Source organism: Parambassis ranga, chromosome 7, assembly GCF_900634625.1.
Source record: "Parambassis ranga chromosome 7, fParRan2.1, whole genome shotgun sequence".
Lineage (NCBI taxonomy): Eukaryota > Metazoa > Chordata > Actinopteri > Ambassidae > Parambassis > Parambassis ranga.
Window position 1 is genome coordinate 2,965,958 of NC_041028.1, and position 18,593 is coordinate 2,984,550.

The following is an 18,593-nucleotide window of genomic DNA, read 5'->3' on the forward strand; positions in this document are numbered from 1 at the left end:
TAGTGTTCTGTTTGTTTATTTAAACTAAAGCTGTGAGTTTAACACAGATCAGTGTGAAGAACAGAAACAAATCGGTCAGAAATCAAAGTTTAAAACATTTTACATTTTAATTGAACACAGAATATAAAACACAGATAAAAAGAGCTGCCACAGCCACTCATAAACCACTCAGACATAATAAAATCCACACAGTGACCCCGCAGGATGACAAATGACATCTTTTTTTATTTCACTATTAAACTGCTCATTAGGCAGAGGTAGGAGCCGCTCAGGCTCCTCCCTGTGTTTTCACAGCTGTAATATGAGCAGATTAACGGTCAAACAGGGATGATCTACAACAAGTTTCCGCTCGTCTGGCTGCTGGTTTTATGATTGAACATGCAGAGTTTCATCATTACAAAAGCTGCCAACAGTCACAACAAAAAACAACCCAACAAAACAGGAAGGAAACACAGACCACAGTCTGCTGCCACAGTGTCATGGAAACTGTCCGTCTGTCTCTACCTGTCCTTGGCTGAGCGCAGGTCGGTGGTAATTGGGTCATGCTGGATGGTCTGGTGCAGCATAAGAGCCAATAAACCTGCTCGGTTGGTCATGGCGGTCCTCAGATTCCTCTCTTGTTCAAACAGCTCGTCCAGCTTATACCACTGAGAAACAGTCAGACAGACAGTCAGGCAGGCAGTCAGACAGACAGACAGACAGGCAGACCGACAGACAGTCAGTCAGTTAGACAGACAGGCAGACAGACGGTCAGACAGGTAGACAGACAGACAGGCAGACAGTCAGACAGTCAGTCAGACAGACAGTCAGGCAGACAGTCAGACAGACAGTCAGGCAGACAGTCAGACAGACAGTCAGGCAGACAGTCAGACAGACAGACAGACAGGCAGACCGACAGACAGGCAGACCGACGGTCAGACAGGTAGACAGACAGACAGTCAGTCAGACAGTCAGACAGACAGGCAGACCGACAGTCAGTCAGTTAGTCAGTCAGACAGACAGACAGACAGACAGACAGACAGGCAGACCGACAGACAGACAGTCAGTCAGTCAGTCAGTCAGACAGACAGACAGACAGACAGACAGTCAGACAGACAGACAGACAGGCAGACAGACAGTCAGTCAGACAGACAGACAGGTAGACAGACAGTCAGTCAGTCAGTCAGTCAGTCAGACAGACAGGCAGTCAGTCAGACAGACAGACAGCCAGGGAGACAGACAGACAGACAGACAGACAGGTAGACAGTCAGTCAGTCAGACAGACAGACAGACAGGTAGACAGACAGACAGACAGACAGACAGTCAGGCGTCAGGTGTTCCTGTCAGTGAAGCTGCGTATAATAAAGTTTGGTTGACGGTCACTGACCACTCGGACTCTCTCCAGGTCGACCTCGGCACGGCGAAGTTTCTCCCAGCAGTAATGCTTGTTGCACTTCCTCTTGGAAACCCGACAGAACTCTCCAGTTGGCTCAAACACGTCTTTGACCAGAGGACAGCCGCACACCTCGTCTGCCGGGATCTGACACAGGAAACAGGGACGGGTCTGAGCCGAGTGCCTGCTGATGCTGCTTTGGGCTGCAGGACGTTCTTAACATGAGACTGCAGACGTACCTTCGGATCTCTGGAGTGTTCTGGGCACAAAACCTGCAGCCGCTTACAGTATGTCTTACTCTGAGGGTTGTAGACATCACAGAACAACCTGGTGGCTCTGAGAGACACAGAGTGACGTGAGGGACAGGCTTACACATGAGAGACAGACAGACAGACAGGTGGTCTTACCCTTCTATACGTGTTGGATACATGGAACCAAAGGATGTCTGACTCTCGTACTGTTGGACAGACATGTCTGAGTTAAGCTGACAGCTCCCTCTTACTATAAACATGATTGGACTACCTGATGACAGACAGGAAGTGTCCTGGTGTCTCTAAGACTGACCTTAGCATAGCATCGCTCCATGTGTCGCAACGCCACCTTTGGGTTGACGGGGTGACTGCAGGAGACACAAAAAATCTGAAGGTCTGTGTCATCACCATCACCCTCAGTCACCTGCAGAGACAGATCAGAGACAGACAGAAAGACAGATCAGAGACAGGCAGAAAGACAGCTCAGAGACAGACAGAAAGACAGATCAGAAACAGGCAGAAAGACAGCTCAGAGACAGGCAGAAAGACAGCTCAGAGACAGACAGAAAGACAGCTCAGAGACAGACAGAAAGACAGCTCAGAGACAGGCAGAAAGACAGCTCAGAGACAGACAGAAAGACAGCTCAAAGACAGACAGACAGCTCAGAGACAGACAGAAAGACAGCTCGCAGACAGACAGAAAGACAGATTAGAGACAGACAGAAAGACAGCCCAGAGACAGGCAGAAAGACAGCTCAGAGACAGGCAGAAAGACAGCTCAGAGACAGACAGAAAGACAGCTCAGAGACAGACAGAAAGACAGCTCAGAGACAGGCAGAAAGACAGCTCAGAGACAGACAGAAAGACAGCTCAAAGACAGACAGACAGCTCAGAGACAGACAGAAAGACAGATTAGAGACAGACAGAAAGACAGCCCAGAGACAGACAGACAGATCAGAGACAGGCAGAAAGACAGCTCAGAGACAGACAGAAAGACAGCTCAGAGACAGGCAGAAATACAAATCAGAGGCAGACAGAAAGACAGCTCAGAGACAGACAGAAAGACAGCTCAGAGAGACAGCTCAGCGACAGGCAGAAAGACAGCTCAGAGACACAGCTAACAGATGGGCGGAGTAGGAGACAGTCCCTGACCTCCTCGTGCTGTTGGACCTGCTGTAGTTTGGCGTTGGCGATGATGCCTTCGAGCTCGTGGAAACGTTTCTCCATCAGTGTGAGGCGGAGCCTGGCGGCCTGCTGCTCCTTCCTGATTCGCTCCAGCTGTCTCCGCCCCAGCTCCTCTGCAACGCAGGGACTCTGCTGCCACTGCTGGATCCTCTGAGGGAGGATCTCATAGATACGGCTGTAGGACAGAGACGGGTGTATGTGAGACACCTCACAGACGGACCTTCTCTGATGGATGCCGGGCTTCTCCTGGTGATCTAAGGACTTACTTAGCAGCGAGCTTCATGCCGCAGTCCTCGGAGCAGTACTTGGAGCCGGTCCTTGCCGGTTCAACGCACCCCGGACCCAGACACTGCCTCACAATGCCGCTCACCTCTTTAGCCCCGCCCTCTCCCGCTCGTTCACTGTGCCGCACGCGCTCCCTGTGACGCTGCTTCACTTTGTGTCGCCGAGGCTTTGCCTCCTCTTTAGGAATGGACACAGAGACAGGCTTCTGCAGGAGGACAGGTGCTTTAGTGACATCATCAGTGACATCACTGGTCACCTGATCTGACAGGCCTCACCTTCTTTTCTGTCTTCTTCTCTCGCCTCTTCACATGCTTCACCTTCACCGCCTTCTTCCTCAGAGAGTCTGACTGAGCGCCCTCCTCCTCTGTGTGCCACACCTGCAACAGGAAGCAGGAAGACGTGTCACAGCACAGGAAGCGGCTGTCTGGCAGCTGATTGGTTAGAAACACACAGACCAGGTCTCTGTAGCCGGCAGCTCTGTACTGCTCATACAGTTCCAATTCACTCTCACTGAACCCCTCCTCCTCCTCTTCCTCCTCTTCGTCTTCCTCCTCCTCCGTCTGGTGCCCCGTCCCTTTTCTGGACAGACCACGCCCCCTAGCGCCGCTCCGACTCATCTCCTCATCTTTGACACGAAGCATCTTCTGCTCAGAGAAGAAAAATCGCCTTCATCACCTGTCTGGATCGCAGACCTGCAGGATGTGAGGTGGAGCTACGACACGTACCCGCGCGCGGACCTCACACTGACGGAGGCGACACTTCTGCCTGATTTTGTTTGGACCACCAAACTTCTTCATGTCTTTGCAGAAGTCACACTGAGCGCAGTCTTCCGTTCTCAGGCAGGCGTCGCACTCTCCACACATCCTGGCCGAGCGCTTGATCTGGAACCACAAACACAGCATGAAGGAAACTGAAGCCAGGTTCCAGCTGTCACAGCATTCTGACCCACTGAAGCAGCTGAAGGGTCAGAAGGAGAAGCAGCCCCCCCCCCCAATAATCAATCATAATACCATGATTGATCAAAGACAACCTCAAACCAACATCCAGCTTTTTACTGTTCATTCATCAAAATGAAGCCAAAGACAAAAGAACATGTTCAGCACCGACTCCATCACTCAGCAGCTCCTCCTGCAGCAGCTCCTCCTGCAGCAGTTCCTCCTGCAGCACCTTCTCCTGCAGCAGCTCCTCCCGCAGCACCTTCTCCTGCAGCAGTTCCTCCCGCAGCACCTTCTCCTGCAGCAGCTCCTCCCGCAGCAGCTCCTCCTGCAGCCCTTCAGCTGGGTGGAGGTCTGGATTTGATTCTCTATGCTGCAGTCAGTCTGAGGCAGACTTGCTGCTTTGGATCATTGTCCTGGTGTCCCTGTCAGACTAATGTCCTCACACTTGTCTCTAGTATCAGAGGACTTCATGGTCCACCCAGTGACTGCAGGGTGTCCAGGTCCTGTGTCTGCACCGGTCCAAACCATCACTCCTCCACCGCCGTGCTTCACAGTGTGTATGAGGTGTGTCAGCAGCACACTCTGGTCTCATCTGTCCTCAGGACCTTCAGGACGATGTCCCACAGGTGCTGTGCTTTGTTCAGATGCAGGTTGTGAGCCTCAGCCCTGCTTCCACCCCTCAGACAAGCTACTCCGTCCGACTGATTTGAATGGAGAGCACTTCCCTCTGCAATAAAGGTTGATTGATTGATGGTCATTGTGTTAACACACACCTGCTGAGGATCAATTCATCAGGGACTGATGATCAGCAGCACCTGCTGCAGCTCCCCATATTGAATCCTAACAGGGGACACTTAGTGTTGAACTCATGCTTTTCCTCTTTGGCTTGATTTCAGTTAAATAAAGAGCTGGATGTGGTGTATCGGAGGCTGAATCAGAGCACTGCCATCAAATGATATCAACCCAGAATGAAGACAGTGAGGACGGACTGAGACATGACTGACACCATGCAGAGGGGAAAGCATTGGAAGTGTGATGCTAAACTTTCAGAAGACTCACCACACAAACAGGAGCATGCAGGTGAAGTGTCAGCTGAGCTGTAAATGAACTGACAGTGACTGAGGTTAAATGTCTGAGGACATAGCCTCAGATACAGAGGATGTAAAAGCAGTTGAAGTGACAGTGTGTTAGTACACAGTGACAGACTGGGAGCCCCGCCCCGGGTACCTGAGAACCCCGCCTTCTGTCCATCTTGGGCTGAGGGGTGGAGCGCCCGTCTCCCTCAGGTTTGTCATCTCTCTCCGGCTCCGCCTCCTTCTCCTCTTTGGTCTTCTTTGGACGGTATTTGATCTCCAGAGACGAGTCTTTGTCTGCACACGACACAACAGCTGACAGCTGACACACAATCACAGCAGTCAACACCTGAAGGGAGAGGTGTTCTGATCCACTTCAAATGTGGCTGTGGCTTATGAGAGCTAACATGCAGCTAATATTAACATACTGGATGTAGAGGAGCTAACACTGACCATGTGACAGCCTCCATACTGACCTCTGCAGGACGGACAGTACCACACTCTGATGGCCTTAGCTGCTTTCTCTGACACACCGACACAGCCTCCATGAAACCACTCCGTGCAGCTGTCACAGCCTCTGGGGGGGGGAGGGGGGTGTTAGAGTCATCTGCTGAGTGTGTGTGTTTGTTGTTTACAGATAAATAAATTTTGTTACATCATGAAACAGTTGATGTCTGGTTTCCTGCAGACGCAGTAAACAGGAGCGTTGGGGGTTTCCATGGCAACCTCTCCTCCTCCTCCTCCTCCTCTCTCCTCTTCACCACCTCCCTCCACTCCTCCTCCCTCTTCCTCCCCCAGGGCTCGCTCTGCTCCCCCAGCCTCCCCTTCCTGAGAAACAAGCGATACATTTTTTTAAAAAAAAAGCCTCCAGCATCGAGAGCGGACCTCGGACTCTGTGACCCCGCGGGGTCTGACTGCAGAGCGGCGTGGCCGGAGCTCAGAGCCGCTCTGAGCTCTTCGGTCGGACAGCAGGACCTTTGTTCAGTGGGTAACACTGAAGGAATCCCGTGTGTTCCCGCTCACTGTCCTACAGATTTTTGAAGCTCCGTGGCTCTCCTGCATCAGTGCAACATCTCACACACTCACACACACACACTCACCATGTCACACTGCGCCGCCTCCTCACGCGGAGAAGCAGAGGACTCGGTCCTCCAGTGATTCCGCAGCTTCACTCTTTTTTCATTTCCACAGAAATCCGCAGTCCTCTTTGTTTCTGCTCCATCCTGCTCTTCTTCTCTGGTTTCAATGCCGGCCGCACACGATCAGGGAAGCTGACTGTGGCCACCTGCTGAACGGGAGGCTGCACTGGGTGCGGTTCTCTATGTGACCTGCAGGGGGCAGCACAGAAACAGCTGGAAGTGTTCCCACCACAGAAAGCGTCTCCTCTGAGCCTCCGGACAGACCTAACGAACAACAACGTGAAGTCACCAACCAATGATTTTCAGGAACGTTTTTATTCTTGTCTGTCACAAAAAGAATTTCCGGGGGATAAATAAAGAAATTCTGAATCATTACTTCATATTTTTATTATTATCTACTCTGATCACTTTTCATATTAAATCATATTAAACCTGTAAAAACCTTTTATTTGTTTTTTGTGTTAAAAATTTTCCAATAATCAGTTGTGTCAGTTATGAGGAGGAAATATCCAGCCATGCTGTGTGTGTGTGTGTGTGTGTGTGTGTGTGTGTGTGTGTGTGTGAAGGAAGCGCTGGGAGGCGGTGGCCTCACTCACACACATGCTCATGAACAGTACGGACAGAAAGAGTTTCATCAGGAACAAAGAGAGGACGAAGCTGCAGGTGAGACACTTTAAACTTATGTTTGTCTTCAGTCACAGTAACAGTCTGCGTCCTGTTGGGTTATAGTCATGGGAGGATCAGAGCTCCAGCAGCGTTTGAGTTACAGTTCATCAGCTGGGTTCATATTCGTATTTGAACTCTATAGAAACAATGAGCTGACCTGTTTAAACAGAAGCGTTGTAAACGTCAGAGCTGATCAATAATCTGTCAATCGCCAAGGCAATCATCCTCAGACTGATGAAAACATGGAGCCCTGACAGAGGAGAGAGTTCAGCTCACTGCTGCACAGACTGATCAGAGGATCAGGGATAGATGGGCTGATGTGTGTCATCACTTCGCTCTGATCTTCATCCTTTGTTGTGTTATCTGAATGAAATGCTACAGGATGGATGTGACATCACACTGCGCTGAGGGCGGGGCTAACAAAGCCTCCAATCAGTCAGAAGCCATCATGACCCAGCCAACAGCCAACGGGGTGCTGCCACATCACAGCTCAGGTGAGACAGAACCAGGAACACGCTGAGCGTCAGGCCTCCTCGTGTAAATGCAGAACAAACATCCAGCTGCTGTGCGCTCAGGGTCAGACTGTCAGGACAGCAGGACGCCATGACGGCATGCCTCAGCTGTATCTGAACCCTGAGCCGAGACCTCTGACACCGTCACATCTCACCTCACCATTAGATGTGACTGATGGCAGAAGGACTCTCTCTCTGATTCCAACATGGCCGCTGTTCCCCCCCCCCCCCCCCCCCCCCTGCAGAGGAGGCCCCGCCCCCTCTCTCTCATAGGTCGGAGGATGCCGACGGCTCTGTGATAGACAGCTCCTCCACCAATGACATCTCTCGACTGCTGCCCGTCTACAGAGAGAAAGGTGAGTAACTGCCTGTGACTGACGTTCGGGTGTCATCTGTGACGTCATCTGTGATGTCACCTTCCTCAGAGGCGCACACTTCATCGGGGTCTGGACCTGCTGTGTGCGCTCCAGTATCTTCCTCCTTCACTGCTGCTGCTCCTCCTCCTCATCACACCAACAATCAGAAGCGGTTATCGTCCACTAGAAGCCACGCCACCTTCAAGACAGACGCTGCACACATCAGAGAGGTCGCTGGAGATGGTGAGCCAATCAGAACAATTTGTTTGTTAGAAACTGTGAGCGCCCCCTGCAGGCTGCAGAGACAGGCAGAGATCCTTCAAAAGGAGCTCAGGTGGTGTTGATGATGACGAGGTTTGAAGGTAAGGAGGAGGCTTCAGGACCGGTCTGGGTGTCTGTGGGAGTTGCAGGTCTTTGGTAACACTCTGAGCTTTGATGGAAGTTTCTCTTTTTAAACTTCAGTTTGATTTTGGCTTTTCTGAACCTAAAACAGACCAGTCGCCAAGGTTCCTGTTGGAGCGGTCATGAAGGGCGAATGTCCCCACAGACTGGTCTGTTTGGGTGGTCCTTCAGTGGTCCTCTGTCTGACTCTGACAGCAGCAAGCCAGTTCAGAGGACAGGAAGTGACAGAAACATGAGCGCTGCTGCTGTGATGGAACAAAAACAGAGTCCCACCTCAGTTTATCTGCTCCAACACGGAGGCCTGCTTATCTCTGCACACACACACACACACATACTCCCAGCAGCCGCTCTGCGTTGACGCCTCCTCCACCCAAACAGCTGACAGCCGCTCTGTTTAACCCTCACACGCTCTCTGAACGATACACACAACAAACCAACACTTCACCCAGAGACCAAACAACAGCCCGTACAACATCTAATCTGAATGATTATCGACTCAACGTTGATCTAAATGTTCTGTGTTTTCCACGATGATGGTGTTGTAATGATCGGGTTGACATGGTAACAGAGCTGCTGAGGCTGACGTCTACACGACGGCTCTGTTTAATGTAACCAAAGAAAAGTTGTGCACAAACTGCAGTTCCTCCTTTGGCCACTAGAGGCCGGCGCCACACACACCTCCATGTATAAACTTTACAACATTAAGCATGTTTGTCTGGAGCTCTGCCTCTTTGCCCATGTTTGGCTTAAGCAGGAGTTTGACTGATGACCTCACTGATGACCTCACTGGCCCCTCTCATTGCAGATTGCTGTGCTCACTGCCTCCTGGCCTGTCTGTTCTGCGAGCTTCTGTCCATGTGTTCAGCAGTGGGCGAGTGCCTGGCGTGCGGTGCAGTGGGCGGCGTTGGATGCTGTGATGCTGCGGTTGGTTGTTGCTGCTGCGTGGAGGTGGCGGGAGAGGCGGCGTGTACAGAGGAAGCGTGTCAGGCTGTGTTGGATTGTGGGATACTGGAGGACTGCTGTGGCTCCTCTGACTGCCTGGAGGTTTGCCTGGAGTGCTGCTCCATCTGCTTCCCCTCATAGGGCGGCCAATCAGATCAGAGGAGGACCACGGGATGATGTCACAGCAGAGAATCAGAATGTGCTGGAATAATGTTTGCGGAGAAAAACAGAAAGTGATTTGACATCCAATTATTGAACAGATTCAAACCGAAAACGTGTGTCTGATCACACGGAGACCAGATCAGCACTGAGGACAGGAAGTGGGTGCTGCAGTGACAGGAAGTGTGCCAGGACATCCAAACAGGAAACAGGAAAACTCTGAAAAGACAGCAAGACTTGACCATTGCCCCCCCCCCCCCCACACACACACACACACACAACACACGTCATCCTCACTGATCAATGATGAACAATTTCAAACCAAACACTGCACCAGGAGTCAGAAGATGAACAAGGGCCCAGATCATGAGCAGTCCTCATGTGGACATCACTGACTTCAACCAACAGTCCAACAGCGGGCAGCGGCACCACGAGCCTCCATCATGACGTCCGGCTGCTTTCAGTCTGCGAAACAGCTCCCCCTGCTGGACAACAACAGAACTCACCTGCCACACACACGTTTCATCTTTTAACCTTTTCAGTGTTTTACTGGCGGCCATGTCCAAACTCTTATGTTCTAATACATTTCTACACATTATTTCAATAACATTACTGTTCCTATTACTGTTGAGGCCTTTAATGTCTAATGTCACTTGTTGCCAGAGAAACAACAAAAACCAAACAGAAACGTATGCGTGTGTTTGAATGATTTTATTTGATATCAAAGTGTGAATGATCTATAAAAAACAGAAGTGATCATAAACAGCAGCAGACTGTAAACATCATAAACAACATGAATAAAAGACGCACGGAGATCCCTTTATTCCATCTTGATCCTGATTCATGACAGCCAGCATGCATTTGATGCTGTTGCCATAGTAACTGCTGTGACAACAGTAAAACTACAGCTCTGTAATAAAGCTAAGGGTTCAGAGAGTCACTGTTAACTGTACTGAATGAGCAGACGCAGCTCTGGCTAAAGAGTGATTGGTGGCTAATGTAGTCACAGACTTTGGCGAGCTAACCACGCAGATAAGTAAAAGTACTTGGCTCAAACAGATCAGAGGATAGAGACAGTCAGCTAACAGCTAGCAGCTAAAGGTTAGCAGCTTCTACTGCTTCAACAGCATGCAACTGGTGTGGACCGTCACTAACAGCAAGTCATAGGGGCTTAACGAGCTAATAATGAGCCACCTGGCTAACAATGAGCTGGCTTAACAGTTCAGCTGAAACATCACTGCTACTGAAGGTGTAACGGATCAAGCGTACACTGAGCGGTTCAATCTGACCTGAAAGGAAGTAAAATTGTTTTTTAAAACGCATTCATTTAAAAAACATGAAATGTGAGTTTTGCATGGGTTGAAACAAGATGTGTCTTAGTTTGGACACTAAAAATGTGTCTTCATCAAAACCACAGTGAAGTGCTTGAGCAGGAACCACAGAGGACAAGATGGAGGACAGAAAGAGGGACGAGATGAAGAAGGGACGAGATGGAGGACAGAAAGAGGGACGAGATGTAGAAGGGACGAGATGGAGGACAGAAAGAGAGACAAGATGGAGGACAGCAGGATAGATACAGAAAGGAAACTGGCCACTGTAGGCAGAGCAGGAAGGAACCAATATCTGTGTCATCAGCAAAGCTACATAGTTGCCATAGCAACCTGAGAGGAAACGCTGATGTCTGGACACAACAGTTTAACCCCTGCTTCAGTGGTTTCTGAGCTGTCACATCCAGCAGGAAGCACAAACAAATCAGAGCTGGCTTCCTAAGATGACTCTCTGCCTCCTGCTCTCACTGATTATACGAAGCGTTTACACTGAGCATAGATTTATCTGCTGAGAGCTCCTGCTCAGCTGTGAAGCATCTCTAACCAATCAGCACACAGCTAATCTAGCTGCTGAGCTCAGGAAGGCCTCAGAGCGGTTACCATGGTTACCGCTCTGTGTAACCAAAGACGTACAACCAAGAAGACGCCACGGAAACCGGCCGTTACAGGTGAGAACACAAAGTGGCACCCCGGTGTTACCGTGGTAACACCGCAAACCTCAAACGGTGTGCTGTTTGGTGAATGATGTCACAGATTAAAAGTAGTTCCATAAAAATGTTTTGCTTCCACCTCTGGCCAATCAGATTGTGACCTCTGATGACGTTATCAGAGGTCCTCGTCCATGCTGAAGCTACTCCTCCTGCTGCTGGTTGACGCGCCGCAGGACAGCAGGGGATCTGACTTCCCATCCCCTCCACCCTCCTCCATCAGGAAAGGACCCAGGCCGTGCAGCTCCGTCAGCTCCACATCTGACATCAGGTCCGCGGAGAAGACGCTGGACACACCCTGAGGCTCATCCAGCTCCACGAAGCTCAAAGCATCCAGACCAAGAGAGGGCGTCACCAGACAGGAGGGGGAGGGCTGAGGAGGCAGGGGGGTGGAGAGCAGGGTTTGTGGTTCCAGAGAGGAGGACGAGCAGGTGGGAGGAGGAGCGGGGGAGGAGGAAGAGGAGAGCCCATGGAGGCGAGCTTGCAGCTCCAACTCCTGCAGCAAAGCACATACAAAGGCTCTGATTGGTCGAGTGTTTCCAGCAGCATCTTTACTGTCGCCATTTTCAAAATGGTTGGCCCCTCACCTGTATGCGGAGCAGCAGCGAGTGGTTGGTGTTCTCCAGCCTCCGCTGTCTCTCCTCCATCTCTCGGGCTCTCTGCTGCTCTTTCTGCAGTTTGCGAATGTAATCCACCGAAGCCTTCAAGATGGTCCCTTTGTTCCAGCGCGAGTCCCTGAACGACCAATCAGAGGCAGCACCTGGTTAGCACGCAGCAGCACACAGCGCCGGCTGACGGGGCTCAGGCCAGCTGTCAGCAGACTGTTAGCAGTGAACTTAGCAGTGGTGTGATCAGAGTGTGGTGCGTTTACTGACAGATCAGAGGACTTGGGGATCAGAGCTCCGAGTTCTTTGATGCGGTCGTTGATGTTGAAACGTCTTCTCCTCTCAACTGAAAAACAAATCTACATTATCGTATCAGACTCAAAGTTATTGATGAGGCAATACTGCAGTTATTGATCGAACTCACTGAGGTTGTGGTTGTCCTTCTTCTGTCTCTCTTTAACCAGAGCTTTTGCCTCCACATCTACAACAACAACAACAACAACAGTTCATCTGCTGCTGGATTTTGATGCACCTTTGTTACCGGACTTATGGTACAGCTGATAAAAGTACAGCTTTACCGTAAGACTGGGAAGAAACCAGCAGAAAACAGCTGAGGAGAGAAACAGGCTTCATGCTGACTGGACAGGAAGTGGATACTGATGACAGAGGAGAATACTGCTGTGTGTGTGTGAGTGTGTGTGAGTGTGTGTGTGTGTGTGTGTGTGTGTGTGAGTGAGTGTGTGTGTGAGTGTGTGTCTGTGAGTGTCTGTGTGAGTGTGAGAGTGTGTGTGTGTCTGTGTGTGAGTGTGTGTGTCTGTGAGTGTGTGTGTCTGTGAGTGTCTGTGTGTGTGTGTCTGTGTGTGAGTGTGAGAGTGTGTGTGTGTCTGAGTGTGTGTGTGTGTGTGTGTGAGTGTGTGTCTGTGAGTGTCTGTGTGTGTGTGTCTGTGTGTGAGTGTGTTCATAGGAAGTTGTGATGTTGACTCATCAAACTAGAACAGATTTTCAGAAGGCAGAAAAAGAGGGAATGTTGAGGTTTAACATTGTGACATCACAGCCCTGTCAACCCATCAGCTATGAGCTCTGCAAGAAGTCCAGCAGCCGTGATGATGTTTTTAGGTTTTATCTGTTGATGCTGCAGTTACATGTCTCATTCACACACGCGCACTTACCACTCAGCTCTCTCTTGACGGTGTGCAGGTCGGCGGGGCAGCTGTTACTAACAGTGATAGTGGGCATGGCCATCCCACCGCTGCTGCCATACACATCCAGCATGTTCCCTGACACCGGCAGCTGCAAGCAACCAATCAGAGTGCAGAATCAGAATCACCAGGATCTCTCTCTCACACACACACAGTGATCAATCAGCTTGGACACATCTGGTCAGGTGGCCTTCTGTTCAGAGGTCAGAGGTCACAACTCCTCCACATATCTGCTGCACAGAGCAGTAACCCAACCAAAGAGACACAGACTGCCACGAGGAGCCACCGGGAATAAATCCAAGAAGAGAAAGCAGAGCAGAAAGAGAGAGTGAACTTTTCCTTGAACCTGAGGAATCTGCTGATCGAACAGGAAACTCTCAGCTGATAACAGCTGTCTCACACACTCACAGGCTGTTTGAGCTACAAGGGAACTAACCCAGTTCATTGTTTTTCAGCTGGTACAACTGTTCTGCAGCTTCTAATCAAGCATTATTGAAGACGGCGTCCACATTACAAATGTCTTCGGTAATCATCTGAATCACAAAGAGCTAAGCATCGTCCTCTTTGTTCTGAAGGACACGCAGCCTGTGGCACAATGTAACATGCTGAGATAACAAACTGAACAGTAAGCTAAAGCTAGCTTAGCAAACAGAACAGCAGGAACAGTGTCACTTCAACAGCAGCTCTAATCTTTGAGTTAATCAATGAATCGCTCAGTTTCAATCCCGATCAATAAGGATCCAGTTTGATTCTGCAGCTGACACGTCTGAACCAACACGGCCAGAGATCACAGCCCAAACCAAAGGCTCTGTTTACCTCCGATTTAATCCTCCTCTTCTCATGGTCCGGGAGTAACACCAAAATCCTCATCTTTTCTGATTCCACACACACACACACACACACACACACACACACAGAGTGTCAGCAAGATGCTTCCCTTCCTCTTTCTGCTCAGACGACTGTTGAAAAATGGGGAAACGTCTCTTTAAGAGAAAAAAACTCACAGAGCTTATTATCTCTGACACACACACACACACACAGTCTCCACCCACAGAAACAAGGAAGTCTGGAAACCCGAACTGATACTGTGAGCGTTTGTCACTGTGGATCCACACACACACACAGCAAGGAAACACTCCACACAACTTTTATACAACCAACGGCTCAGGAAAAATGGCCGACTAAGGAGGTAAGTATTGTAGTCCTCCGTCTGGCCTGACGACGGCAGTAGTGTCTAAGACTCAGTAGGGTCGCTGTTTGTCTTGTTGTCATGGTAGCATGATGCTGTAGCACCTGAGCAACTGGTTTCACAGCAGAACAGCGTGTTCTGCAGTGTTATAATATTTACAGACATGTCGCTCTGCACATGTCCTGCGCACAGAGCGACACTGAACACAGGAGCACAGCTTCGCTGAGTGACGCTTGGATGATGGTTTAACGTCCAGCCTGGTCTGGGTCTGTCTGAGCATGCTGCTGCTGCTGCTGCTGCTGCGAGCGGATGCACCTACAACTTATTAGACTAAAAAATTGAAAAAAACGCTACAAAAAGTCGACCAATCAGAATTTTGTCCAGTCGACTGGGAGATTACAGCCCCTGTGTGTGCAAGCGTGTTACCGTGTTGGCAAGTTGCAAACTGCTGAGCGTCAGAAACTCATCATTCAGGCTCGACTCCAGGCTGATGATGTCATCAACGACGGCATCTTCCATCTAAAAGAACCAATTACAGATCAACTTGTAATGCGTGTGATCATGTCAGGCATTTTTCTCACTTCCAGTCTGACACCCTGACCAGTCAGCTGGTTTATGAATGAATGAATGGGTTGGAAGCAGGAAACTGATTCAGAGTCGATTCAAACAAGAACAGTGCTGACTGACTTTGTTTATGTTTATGACTTCCTGTTTGTGTATGTATACGACTCCCTGTTTGTGTTTGTATGTTTATGACGTCCTGTTTGTGTTTGTATGTTTATGACGTCCTGTTTGTGTTTGTATGTTTATGACGTCCTGTTTGTGTTTGTATGTTTATGACTTCCCGTTTGTGTTTGTTTATGACTTCCTGTTTGTATGTTTATGTTTATGACTTCCTGTTTGTGTGTTTATGACTTCCTGTTTGTGTTTATGACTTCCTGTTTGTTTATGACTTCCTGTTTGTGTTTGTTTATGACTTCCTGTTTGTGTGTTTATGACTTCCTGTTTGTGTTTGTTTATGACTTCCTGTTTGTGTTTGTTTATGACTTCCTGTTTGTGTTTGTTTATGACTTCCTGTTTGTGTGTTTATGTTTATGACTTCCTGTTTGTGTGTTTATGACTTCCTGTTTGTGTGTTTATGTTTATGACTTCCTGTTTGTTTGTGTTTATGACTTCCTGTTTGTGTGTTTATGTTTATGACTTCCTGTTTGTTTATGTTTATGACTTCCTGTTTGTGTTTGTTTATGACTTCTTGTTTGTGTGTTTATGTTTATGACTTCCTGTTTGTGTTTGCATGTTTATGACTTCCTGTTTGTGTTTGTTTATGTTTATGACTTCCTGTTTGTATGATTATTACTTCTTGTTTGGGGCTGCTGTCCACCGGCTGTGTAGGGGTGGAGCCTGGCAGGGGGGAGTGGCTTGTTGGTGCTGCTGGCTGCTGATTGGCTGTCTTGGTGGTGGACAGGTACTGGCGGACCTGCTGCCTCTGAGCCTGCTGGATGTGATACCTTGTGGGGTTCTCCAGGTGGGTCTGCACCTGACAGACACACAGGAGGAGAGCAGTGTTAGTGAGGACTGCTGCATCATGGGAACAACAACAGTGAAAGCACATTGAGCGTCATGCAACTTTCTCTTAACAAGACATTTTGTTTGTAATGAGCACTTCTGAATAATAAAATATGTCACTGTGACCAGCCTGTGTGAAATTCTTAAGTTATTGTTCAACTGACGAATAAGATATTTATAACTACATATGTATTGATCAGTCCTAGAATCTTCTGGCTGTGTGTTTGTCTCTTTTCTTGGTCGGAGTGCTCTCGAACACTCGTACAGTTTGATCTGACCTGAGCTAACGAAGCTACAATGAGAAAACACAGGTACGAGCAGAATCAAAGAGCATGTAGCATAAGAAGACACAGAGGGGGGAACTCGTTCTTATAGGGTTTCTTGCATGAGGCCCATTGAGTGTTGTTCTTTGTACCTTCAGCACCTCCACGGGGACCTGAGCAGGAGGTCCACAGGAGGAGATACCTGACACACTGATGGGGGACGACAAGCAGTCCGTGGAGCGCAGGAGCTGCTCCTGCTGCCGCTGGGCCTCCTTCTGCTGCTCCTCCAGAGCCTGCTGACGCATCAGATCCTGACGCATCAAAACCCTGTAGGAGCAGAGGAAGAAGAGGAGGAGGGCATCCTCAGTGTCTCTACTAACAGCGCCCTCTGCAGGACACAGTGATAGGTATAGGAGAGGTATTGTTGTTACCTTGATGACATGATGGCTGGCAGCGAGGATGCGGAGGAAGAAGCTGGTGAGGAACTGAAGAGAGCGAGATGATGACATCATCAGGTGACATCATCAGAACAGGATGAACAGTCAGTTGAGCTGCAGGTGTGACTGTCAGAGCCTACCTGATGCTGATTGGCTGGCTCTTTATCTGGTAGAAGGTGTCACAGTCTGATGGCAGCAAATTGTCCACCTCGATGTCAGCAACAATCCCAGACTCCACCCTGTGAGACAGGATCAGCCAATCAAATCTGTCCATCCAGCTAATGCTCAGACTGCAGTGTGTGATGGCTCTCACCATAAGAGTAGGGAACAGAGAGTGTGTGTGTGTGTGTGTGTGTGTGTGTGTGTGTGTGTGCAGGGACTTTCCTGCTGAGTCACTTCCTGTTAATCCACAGGCTGACAGTCCTGCTGTCAGGACGATGGCCTCACTTCACTGGAAGTGAACTTAAAGCTTTTCCTCCAAACTGACCAGATCAATCATTTCTGTGGATCAATTCATTCAATTTCAGTTCATGTTATTTATACAGCATCACACTTCTAGGTGAAAAAACTAACCCTAACCTTGAGCTGGCTCCACAGTCGGCCAGTCAGAGGAACATGTGCACGCTGATCGATAATTTGGAATGTTATTGATATCTTTGAAACGTCTCATTTTAACATAAAAAATCAATAGTTTTTCTTCAGACAGATGTTCTAACAGATGCTCCTGTTTGTTTTTACTTTTGCTTTTGCTTTCTGTCTGACGGTCTGTCATCTGTGTGTGTGTGTGTGTGTGTGTGTGTGTGTGTGTGTGTGTGTGTGTGTGTGTGTGTGAGACGCCTTTGATCTGATTGTTTGTGTGTTCGACAGCTTTGAGGCCTGAGTGGCAGGTTTACTGAACACCTGAGTGACCTGCTGCAGGGGTCAGAGGTCAAAGACCAGGCTGACCTGACCATCATCATCATCATCATCACTAACATGTCTACAGAGTCGCACATCCGGCCACAGCAACCCCCTGTTTACCAGAACCCCGGAGCAGAGGTGGAGGTCCTAGTCTTCAGAGGATGAACTTCACTAAGCCACGACTTTAAATAAACTTCACATGAGACAACACACACTTCCGGACTCACCGGACAAGGTTGAGGGTATCAGCCGAGTCCAGGATGACAAACACGGTCTGCGACTGCAGCAGGTCTGCCTCGCGCTGGTCCGGCTCAGCCCGGCTCTGCGGTCCGCCGTGTGTCGGATCCATTCCTGCAGAAAGTGAACAGAGCGCCCACAGAGGAGCTCAGACAGGCGCGGAATGTCCCAGCAGCCACTGCGGGATCACGGTCTCAGAGTCGGGGCGGACCGGATCGGACGGATCCCTCCAGGAGGACCGAACAGTAGAGAAGTCTTCTCAGACCGTGCGCGTGCACCAGGTGGTCATAGAACACGGCTCACGTTAACGCGCCTTTCGTCCTGCTTCATGACGTCACAACGCTGTATTTTACACTTATTTTAACGAACCCCGCAAATGTCTTGTTCTAGAGTCTCGGTGGGCGGAGCTGACTGGCTGGACTGATCTTCTCTGGACCAATCAGCTGTGCTGTGCCTGCCGCCGTCCAATAGAAAGGGGCTGTGTGCGCTGGCAGTCAAATCCGCCATCTTGTTTGTTTTTGTCTCTGCTGTTACGGGAAGTGGAGGGGAGGGGAGGGGGATTCCCAGGTGACGTCAGCTCCTCATGACTGATCGGCTTAGCGCCGGCTGCAGACCTCTGACCAATCAGAGGGCAGGAGAGGAGAGGATCGGATTTAAATAGAAGGTGTTTTTATCTGAAAAAGAAGGCTGTAGATCTGAGTTCGTCATCGTTCTTGTTCTACTGTTCTGTTAATAAAACATAAAAAAAAGTTTTCATCCAGAAAGAACGACTCCCCGTGACGTCACGGACGCTAAGGGACTCTGTGGTTTCACAGTAAAGCAGCAGTGACGTCTGTTTTTATATTTTTATTTCTTTTATAATCTCATTTATAACATTTTCTT

The 18,593-nt window shown here is 49.4% G+C and overlaps 3 protein-coding genes and 1 long non-coding RNA gene across 6 annotated transcripts; 2 read left to right on the plus strand and 2 right to left on the minus strand.

Annotated features, from left to right (window-relative positions):
- Positions 1 to 203: 203 nt before the first annotated feature.
- cxxc1a (CXXC finger protein 1a) lies at positions 204 to 6,335 on the minus strand. Of its 2 annotated transcripts, none has more exons than XM_028409651.1 (12): positions 6,205 to 6,335; positions 5,581 to 5,681; positions 5,259 to 5,401; positions 3,819 to 3,974; positions 3,369 to 3,737; positions 3,075 to 3,298; positions 2,776 to 2,983; positions 1,937 to 2,047; positions 1,780 to 1,829; positions 1,612 to 1,708; positions 1,367 to 1,519; positions 204 to 647 (listed from the first exon to the last, which is right to left on the minus strand). In XM_028409651.1, the coding sequence occupies exons 3-12, from the start codon at positions 5,280 to 5,282 to the stop codon at positions 501 to 503; spliced, it is 1,539 nt and encodes a 512-aa protein (XP_028265452.1). In that variant the 5' UTR covers positions 5,283 to 5,401; positions 5,581 to 5,681; positions 6,205 to 6,335; the 3' UTR covers positions 204 to 500. The 2 variants fall into 2 exon arrangements, with proteins under 2 accessions (XP_028265452.1, XP_028265450.1); XM_028409649.1 differs by lacking the exon at positions 6,205 to 6,335 and adding an exon at positions 5,760 to 5,848.
- Positions 6,336 to 6,829: 494 nt separating this feature from the next.
- On the plus strand, positions 6,830 to 9,924 carry LOC114438386 (myoD family inhibitor domain-containing protein). Of its 2 annotated transcripts, XM_028409691.1 has the most exons (5): positions 6,830 to 6,906; positions 7,291 to 7,403; positions 7,667 to 7,777; positions 7,847 to 8,020; positions 8,985 to 9,924. In XM_028409691.1, the coding sequence occupies exons 2-5, from the start codon at positions 7,292 to 7,294 to the stop codon at positions 9,260 to 9,262; spliced, it is 675 nt and encodes a 224-aa protein (XP_028265492.1). In that variant the 5' UTR covers positions 6,830 to 6,906; position 7,291; the 3' UTR covers positions 9,263 to 9,924. The 2 variants fall into 2 exon arrangements, with proteins under 2 accessions (XP_028265492.1, XP_028265491.1); XM_028409690.1 differs by lacking the exon at positions 6,830 to 6,906 and having other exon boundaries at positions 7,184 to 7,403.
- Positions 9,925 to 9,976: 52 nt separating this feature from the next.
- On the minus strand, positions 9,977 to 17,858 carry tfe3a (transcription factor binding to IGHM enhancer 3a). The gene is made up of 11 exons (XM_028409657.1): positions 17,702 to 17,858; positions 16,715 to 16,813; positions 16,569 to 16,622; positions 16,290 to 16,464; positions 15,666 to 15,845; positions 14,735 to 14,827; positions 13,090 to 13,210; positions 12,345 to 12,401; positions 12,191 to 12,266; positions 11,903 to 12,050; positions 9,977 to 11,811 (listed from the first exon to the last, which is right to left on the minus strand). Exons 1-11 carry the CDS (start codon positions 17,821 to 17,823, stop codon positions 11,434 to 11,436), a joined length of 1,503 nt encoding a protein of 500 aa, XP_028265458.1. The 5' UTR covers positions 17,824 to 17,858; the 3' UTR covers positions 9,977 to 11,433.
- Positions 16,568 to 18,475, plus strand: LOC114438392 (uncharacterized). The gene is made up of 3 exons (XR_003670974.1): positions 16,568 to 16,652; positions 17,442 to 17,992; positions 18,102 to 18,475. It is a non-coding gene; the product is annotated as an uncharacterized LOC114438392 (long non-coding RNA).
- The last annotated feature ends 118 nt before the right edge of the window (positions 18,476 to 18,593 follow it).